Genomic DNA, 9,222 nt, shown 5'->3' with positions numbered 1-9,222 from the left:
CCATTAGTGGGGAAAAATGCTAAACTGACCCAAGATCAGCGTCTAGGGGCAATGTCACTCTATACTTCCTATCTTTCCCAATCGTTTCAGGGTTCTCTACCTTTTTGCTCTGCTTCCCTCTAGTGGGTGATGGAGTTGTGAACGGGATGGTTTGTGAAAGAAAGAAAAAAAAAAACACGCACAGACACACAAAGTATTGAATCAATGCTTTATTAATGGGTCAATGTTTTAGTACCAGGAAACAAGACTTTGTAGGTCAACAAGGAAGTGATGTCATCAGAGTTCGACGACCCCGGTACTGTGCAGGTTTTAGTGCCATCCCAGCACTAACTGACAAACCAGATACAGCTAATGAACTAATCATCCAGACTTTGACTATAGACGTTAACGGACTGGATACAGCTAAACATGGGCAAGAGGTCTCACTACAGAACCTGGTTTGATTCCAGGCTGTATCACAACCGGCCGTGATTGGGAGTCCCCATAGGGCGGCGCACAATTGGCCCAGCGTCGTCCGTGTCTGGCCGTCGTTGTAAATAAGAATATGTTTTTAACTGACTTGCCTAGTTTAAATAAAGGTTAACATAATCTAATCATCCAGACTTTGACTGTAGCTGTTGACATTTGTGTTAGTGCTGGGTTGGAAGTAATCCCTGCACACCCTGTGGGTCCCAGGGACCAGGATTGAAGAACAGTGATTTTAACCATTATATAGAGCGCATCCCAAATGGCACCCTATTCCCTATAGGTCACTACTTTTCACATAGGGCTCTGATCTAAAGTAGTGCACTGCTTATCACATAGGGCTCTGATCTAAAGTAGGGCACTACTTATCACATAGGGCTCTGATCTAAAGTTGTGCACTACTTATCACATAGGGCTCTGATCTAAAGTAGTGCACTACTTATCACATAGGGCTCTGATCTAAAGTAGTGCACTACTTATCACATAGGGCTCTGATCTAAAGTAGTGCACTACTTATCACATAGGGCTCTGATCTAAAGTAGTGCACTACTTATCACATAGGGCTCTGATCTAAAGTAGTGCACTACTTAGGGGATAGGGCTCTGATCTAAAGTAGTGCACTACTTATCACATAGGGCTCTGATCTAAAGTAGTGCACTGCTTATCACATAGGGCTCTGATCTAAAGTAGTGCACTGCTTATCACATAGGGCTCTGATCTAAAGTAGTGCACTACTTATCACATAGGGCTCTGATCTAAAGTAGTGCACTACTTATCACATAGGGCTCTGATCTAAAGTAGTGCACTACTTATCACATAGGGCTCTGATCTAAAGTAGTGCACTACTTATCACATAGGGCTCTGATCTAAAGTAGTGCACTACTTAGGGGATAGGGCTCTGATCTAAAGTAGTGCACTACTTATCACATAGGGCTCTGATCTAAAGTAGTGCACTACTTATCACATAGAGCTCTGATCTAAAGTAGTGCACTACTTATCACATAGGGCTCTGATCTAAAGTAGTGCACTACTTATCACATAGGGCTCTGATCTAAAGTAGTGCACTACTTATCACATAGGGCTCTGATCTAAAGTAGTGCACTACTTAGCGGATAGGGCTCTGATCTAAAGTAGTGCACTACTTATCACATAGGGCTCTAATCTAAAGTGGTGCACTACTTATCACATAGGGCTCTGATCTAAAGTAGTGCACTACTTATCACATAGGGCTCTGATCTAAAGTAGTGCACTACTTATCACATAGGGCTCTGATCTAAAGTAGTGCACTACTTATCACATAGGGCTCTGATCTAAAGTAGTGCACTACTTAGGGGATAGGTTGCCATTTAATAAAAGGCTATAAACCTAAACCTAGGGTACTGAGAAAGTTACCTACCTATATCGTTAACAACAATTATAAAATAAGGTGAAAATAACATTTGTGTGAAATGGCAAATATGAAAGAACGTAGAACCATGAGATGAACATTCCAGAAGAAAAAAACAATTGAAACAAGTCGGTTCATTCGTTCGTTCCGTACAATCCCTTTTCTCGAGAAAATAAAAAATGATCGTCAAGAAAGGCAATCGGGGAAAAAAAAACGTGGGCCATCGCAACGCAGATGAAAGAAACGTAACAAAGAAAAGGCCCGTTAATCCAGATTCCTCCTCCAGTCCTCCCCATTAACCAGATTCCTCCTCCAATCCTCCCCATTAATCAGATTCCTCCTCCAATCCTCCCCATTAATCAGATTCCTCCTCCAATCCTCCCCATTATCCATATTCCTCCTCCAATCCTCCCCATTATCCAGATTCCTCCTCCAATCCTCCCCATTATCCAGATTCCTCCTCCAATCCTCCCCATTATCCATATTCCTCCTCCAATCCTCCCCATTATCCATATTCCTCCTCCAATCCTCCCCATTATTAATCAGATTCCTCCTCCAATCCTCCCCATTAATCAGATTCCTCCTCCAATCCTCCCCATTAATCAGATTCCTCCTCCAATCCTCCCCATTAATCAGATTCCTCCTCCAATCCTCCCCATTAATCAGATTCCTCCTCCAATCCTCCCCATTAATCATATTCCTCCTCCAATCCTCCCCATTATCCAGATTCCTCCTCCAATCCTCCCCATTATCCATATTCCTCCTCCAATCCTCCCCATTATTAATCAGATTCCTCCTCCAATCCTCCCCATTAATCAGATTCCTCCTCCAATCCTCCCCATTAATCAGATTCCTCCTCCAATCCTCCCCATTAATCAGATTCCTCCTCCAATCCTCCCCATTAATCAGATTCCTCCTCCAATCCTCCCCATTATCCATATTCCTCCTCCAGTCCTCCCCATTATTATCCAGATTCCTCATCCCTCCCATTAACCTGATGTTAGAGTATGATATGATTTATAGGGTTCTAAAATTACCAAATTTCCATGCAAACTTTCCAGAAATCCCAGTTGAAAGATTCCCGGGATTTCCTGCCTATTCCCTCCTCATTCAAGGACTCGTTCAACCAGGATGTCTGGAGAACCCTGCATATGGAATTTGGTGGAAAATTACTGGAATTGTGGAACTCTAGATATGGTTGTAAAAGATCACTGTTTGTTGGATGCTAACAGATTGATGCGGTCGATGAAATGAAGAAGCATGCTTCTAGAATACTATAGTATTGTTCTAGAATACACCGGTATTCCGTTATGAGTGATCTATTATCGTACTGACAAGCAACAGCACACATAATAATAAAACAAATCCTTGGCGAGTAATCAAACATCACGGGCTCGATTCAATCCGTAGCGCTGAAGACACGCACTACAGCGCAATATAAACTGAAAAGGCAATATTCCCGCTTTCATGGAGACTGCATTTACGGCCGTATATGTTGGCTCAATAAGAAATTACAATCTCGTTATGGCGCTGAACTTCAGCGATACGGATTGAATCGAACCACCGGGCCTGATATTCCCTCTTCATTTTTCTAATGAAGGGGGTTGAAAACGTCACTGATGAAACTTGATTTGCTAACAGTTATTGATCAGTATTAATAGTAAATATAATTTCACAAATATATATATATATATATATATACTCTTCCATTTTATCTTGCGACTGTGTCTGTATCCCAAACAGCACCCTATTCCCTACGTAGTGCACTACCTTTGACCAGACCCTATACATCCCAAATTTGTACCCTATTTCCTATGTAGTCCACTACTTTTGACCCAGGCCCATAGGGAGCAATTTGGGACACAGACAGTATTTTTTTTTTCCCCACAGAAAAAAATAGATGGTTGAATATATATACCTCATCCAAGCGTAACGTCGCAAGCTGCCTGTTAGCTCAATACATCAATCAATCAATCAACCAATCATGAATTGATGTGATTCGATTGATGGAATCATTGATATATCTGCGGAGCATTAAAATAACCATAGTCACATGACAATCCTCAATCGAACAATCAATAACATTATTCCGTAGAATCCAAAGCAGTACACGGGTTTAAGAGCAGATAAACAGGTTGGCGTTGGTTTCATATTGAGCCGTGTTTTGGCGAGCCCCGAGAGTTAGGTCCCAGGTTTGTTTTTGAAGTTGGCCAATAGATGCTCTCGCTGTGTACCTCTGGCCAATAGTAGTGCAGATGAGTGACATGTCGTCGGAGCAGAGAGAGGAACTGATTTTAATTGGCCATCGTTTTTAAGTTCACTGTAGGTATCCGTAGACCTTGAAGGAGTGGTTCTGTCCATCCTCCAACCCTCCCTCGCTCCCTCCCTCCCTCTACTGTAGGTATCCGTAGACCTTGAAGGAGTGGTTCTGTCCATCCTCCAACCCTCCCTCGCTCCCTCCCTCCCTCTACTGTAGGTATCCGTAGACCTTGAAGGAGTGGTTCTGTCCATCCTCCAACCCTCCCTCGCTCCCTCCCTCTCTCTACTGTAGGTATCTGTAGACCTTGAAGCAGTGGTTCCCAGAGTCGGCCACCACCACGTGTCCATCAGAGGTGAGAGCCAGACCCTGAGGTCCGTACAGAGGGTCAGCTGATGTGTTGATATAGGACAGGAAGGAGCCACAACTGTCAAATACCTGAAGAAGAAGAAGAAGGGAGGATGGGATACTTATGTAAATTAGATATATCTTTATTTCATTTCTAATACATTTGCAAACATGTCTTAATAAAAAAACACGTTTTCACTTTGTCATTATGGAGGTGTTGTGTGGAGATCACAGGAGGTTGGTGGCACTTTAATTGGGAGGGATTGTGGCTTGTGGTAACGGCTGGAGTGGAATCAGTGGAATGGTATCAAATACATCAAACACGTAGTCTCCAGATATTTAATGCCTTTAATTGATATAAAGTCCTGTGTGGCTCAGTTGGTAGAGCATGGTGTTTGCAACGCCAGGGTTGTGGGTTCGATTCCCACGGGGGACCAGTATGGAAGAAAAAAAAAAATGTATGAAATGTATGCCTTCACTACTGTAAGTCGCTCTGGATAAGAGCGTCTGATAAATGACGTAAATGTAAAAATGTTATTAAATTGACTCCATTCCAGCCATTACTATGACAGCCTCCACTAGTTTAGATGGCTGAGAAAAAAAACTATTTTAAATTCAGATTGTAACACAATAAAATTGGGGGGAAAAAAGGTCAAGGGGTATGAATACTTTCAGAAGGCAGTGTGGTACATACATTATACATATGTACCTGTATGCCGCTGTTGCCCTCAGTCGGCTACGATGATGTCCATATACTGTATATGATATATGATATATAATTTATGATTTATGATATATACAGTACCAGTCAAAGGTTTGGACACACCTACTCATTCAAGGGTTTTTCTTTATTTTTACTATTTTCTACGTTGTAGAATAACAGTGAAGACATTAAAACTATTAAATAGCACATATGGAATCATGTAGTAACCAAAAAAGTGTTAAACAAATCAAAATATATTTTATATTTGAGATTCTTCAAAGTAGCCACACTTTGCCTTGATGACAGATTTGCACACTCTTGGCATTCTCTCAATGAGCTTCATGAGGAATGCTTTTCCAACAATCTTGAAGAAGTTCCCACATATGCTGAGCACTTGTTGGCTGCTTTTCTTTCACTCCGCGGTCCAACTCATCCCAAACCATCTGAATTGGGTTGAGGTCGGGTGATTTGTGGAGGCCAGGTCATCTGATGCAGCACTCCATCACTCTCCTTCTTGATCAAATAGCCCTTACACAGCCTGGAGGTGTGTTGGGTCATTGTCCTGTTGAAAAACAAATGATCCCACTAAGCCCAAACCAGATGGGATGGCGTATTGCTGCAGAATGCTGTGGTAGCCATGCTGGTTAAGTGTGCCTTGAATTCTAAATAAATCACAGACAGTGTCACCAGCAAAGCACCCCCACACCATCCCACCTCCTCCTCCATGCTTCATGGTGGGAACCACACATGCAGAGATCATCCGTTCACCTACTCTACGTCTCATAAAGACATGGCGGTTGGAACGAAAAATATCACATTTGGACTCATCAAACCAAAGGACAGATTTCCACCGGTCTAATGTCCATTGTTCATGTTTCTTGGCCCAGGCAAGTCTCTTCTTATTATTGTTGTCCTTTAGTAGTGGTTTCTTTGCAGAACTTCAACCATGAAGGCCTGATTCACGCAGTCTCCTCTGAACAGTTGATGTTGAGATGTGTCTGTTACTTGAACTCTGTTAAGCATTTATTTGGGATACAATTTCTGAGGCTGGTAACTCTAATGAACTTATCCTCTGCAGCAGAGGTAACTCTGGGTCTTCCTTTCCTGTGGCGGTCCTCATGAGGCTGGTAACTCTAATGAACTTATCCTCTGCAGCAGAGGTAACTCTGGGTCTTCCTTTCCTGTGGTGGTCCTCATGAGAGCCAGTTTCATCATAGCACTTGATGGTTTTTGCGACTGCACTTGAAGAAACTTTAAAAGTTCTTGAAATGTTCCGAATTGACTGACCTTCATGATGGACTGTCGTTTCTCTTTGCTTATTTGAGCTGTTCTTGCCATAACCTGTTAGGGCAAGGGGGCAGTATTTGCACGGCTGGATAAAAAAATGTACCCGATTTAATCTGGTTACTAATCCTACCCAGTAACTAGAATATGCATATACTTATTATATATGGATAGAAAACACTCTAAAGTTTCTAAAACTGTTTGAATGGTGTCTGTGAGTATAACAGAACTCATTTGGCAGGCAAAACCCTGAGACATTTTCTGACAGGAAGTGGATACCTGATGTGTTGTATTACCTTTAAACCTATGCCATTGAAAAACACAGGGGCTGAGGAATATTTTGGCACTTCCTATTGCTTCCACTAGATGTCACCAGCCTTTACAAAGTGTTTTGAGTCTTCTGGAGGGAGATCTGACCGAACAAGAGCCATGGAACGATGATGGCCCATTAGACACCTGGCGCGCGAGTTCATGTTGGGTACCCTCGTTCCAATACGTTATAAAAGAGAATGCATTCGTCCACCTTGAATATTATTCATGTTCTGGTTAAAAAAGGCCCTAATGATTTATGCTATACAACGTTTGACATGTTTGAACGAACGTAAATATATTTTTTCCCCTCGTTCATGAAGTGAAGTCCGGCGGGCTTAGATCATGTGCTAACAAGACGGAGATTTTTGGACATAAATGATGAGCTTTTTTGAACAAAACTACATTCGTTATGGACCTGTGATACCTGGAAGTGACATCTGATGAAGAGAATCAAAGGTAATGGATTATTTACATAGTATTTTCGATTTTAGATCTCCCCAACATGACGGCTAGTCTGTATCGCAACGCGTATTTTTCTGGGCGTAGTGCTCAGATTATTGCAAAGTGTGATTTCCCAGTAAGGTTATTTTTAAATCTGGCAAGTTGATTGCGTTCAAGAGATGTAAATCTATAATTCTTTAAATGACAATATAATATTTTACCAATGTTTTCTAATTTTAATTATTTAATTTGTGGTGCTGACTTGACTGCCGGTTATTGGAGGGAAACGATTTCCTCAACATCAATGCCATAGTAAAACGCTGTTTTTGGATATAAATATGAACTTGATAGAACTAAAAATGCATGCATTGTCTAACATAATGTCCTAGGAGTGTCATCTGATGGAGATTGTAAAAGGTTAGTGCATCATTTTAGCTGGTTTTATGGTTTTGGTGACCCTGTCTTTGAATTGACAAAACATTACACACAACTCTTGTAAATGTACTGTCCTAACATACTCTAAATTTATGCTTTCGCCGTAAAACCTTTTTGAAATCGTAAAACGTGGTTAGATTAAGGAGATGTTTATCTTTCAAAGGGTGTAAAATAGTTGTATGTTTGAAAAATTGGAATTTTGACATTTATTTGGATTCAAATTTGCCGCTCTTGAAATGCACCTGCTGTTGATGGAGTGCACCACGGGTGGGACGCTTGCGTCCCACCTAGCCCATAGAGGATAATATGGACTTTTACCAAATAGGGATATCTTCTGTATACCAAACCTACCTTGTCACAACACAACTGATTGGCTCAAACGCATTAAGATGGAAAGAAATACCACAAATTAACTTTTAACAAGGCACACCTGTTAATTAAAATGCATTCCAGGTGACTACCTCATGAAGCTGGTTGAGAGAATGCCAAGAGTGTGCAAAGCTGTCATCAAGGCGAAGGGTGGCTACTTTGAAGACTCTCAAATATAAAATATATTTTGATTTGTTTAACACTTTTTTTGGTTACTACATGATTCCATATGTGTTATTTAATAGTTTTGATGACTTCACTATTATTCTACAATGTAGGAAATAGTAAAAATAAAGGAAAACCCCTTGAATGAGTAGTAGGTGTTCTAAAGCTTTAGACCGGTAGTGTGCTTGTATGGCGCTGTTGCCCCAGTCGGCTACGATGATGTCCATATACTGTATATGATATATCATTTATGATTTATGATATGTATGTATGTATGTATGTATGTATGTATGTATGTATGTATGTATGTATGTATGTATGTATGTATGTATGTATGTATGTATGTATGTATGTGTATATATATATGTATGTATGTATGTATGTATGTATGTATGTATGTATGTATGTATGTATGTATGTATCTGTATATGTGTATATATATATATATGTATGTATGTATGTATGTATGTATGTATGTATGTATGTATGTATGTATGTATGTATGTATGTGTGTGTGTGTGTATGTATGTATGTATGTATGTATGTATGTATGTATGTATGTGTGTGTGTATGTATGTATGTATGTATGTATGTATGTATGTATGTATGTATGTATGTATGTATGTATGTATGTATGTATGTATGCGTATATGTGTGTACCTGTATGCGGCTGTTTCCCCAGTCGGCTACGATGATGTTCCCGTTCAGGTCGACGGCCACGCCCGTAGGGGCATTAAACTGACCGTTGCCCTCTCCGTTAGAGCCAAACTTCAGAAGAAGCTCTCCTTCTGGGGTGAATACCTGGAAGAGAGGGAGGGGGGGACTTGTTCATTCTACTGGGTTAACGAAGGTCAGGACTTGTTCATTCTACTGGGTTAACGAAGGTCAAGGCTTGTTCATTCTACTGGGTTAACGAAGGTCAGGGCTTGTTCATTCTACTGGGTTAACCGAGATCAGGACTTGTTCATTCTACTGGGTTAACGAAGGTCAGGAATTGTTCATTCTACTGGGTTAACCAAGATCAGGGCTTGTTCATTCTACTGGGTTAACGAAGGT

At 40.9% G+C, this 9,222-nt stretch overlaps 1 protein-coding gene across 2 annotated transcripts in view; it reads right to left on the bottom strand.

Moving 5' to 3' along the window:
* Positions 1–2,574: 2,574 nt before the first annotated feature.
* The window catches only part of trim2b (tripartite motif containing 2b), a 27,451-nt gene continuing 20,803 nt past the window's right edge, over positions 2,575–9,222 (bottom strand). For both annotated transcript variants that reach the window (XM_045721408.1, XM_045721409.1), the window contains 2 exons: positions 8,827–8,967; positions 2,575–4,547 (listed from right to left, as the gene is read on the bottom strand). In XM_045721408.1, the coding sequence (XP_045577364.1) occupies positions 4,395–4,547; positions 8,827–8,967 (294 nt within the window). In that variant the 3' untranslated portion in view covers positions 2,575–4,394. The remainder of the gene's footprint in view (positions 4,548–8,826; positions 8,968–9,222) is intronic.

Source organism: Salmo salar, chromosome ssa07, assembly GCF_905237065.1.
Source record: "Salmo salar chromosome ssa07, Ssal_v3.1, whole genome shotgun sequence".
In the NCBI taxonomy this organism is placed as follows: Eukaryota; Metazoa; Chordata; class Actinopteri; order Salmoniformes; family Salmonidae; genus Salmo; species Salmo salar.
The sequence above is the reverse complement of the archived record's forward strand: the minus strand, read 5'-3'. Positions and strand labels throughout refer to the sequence as shown.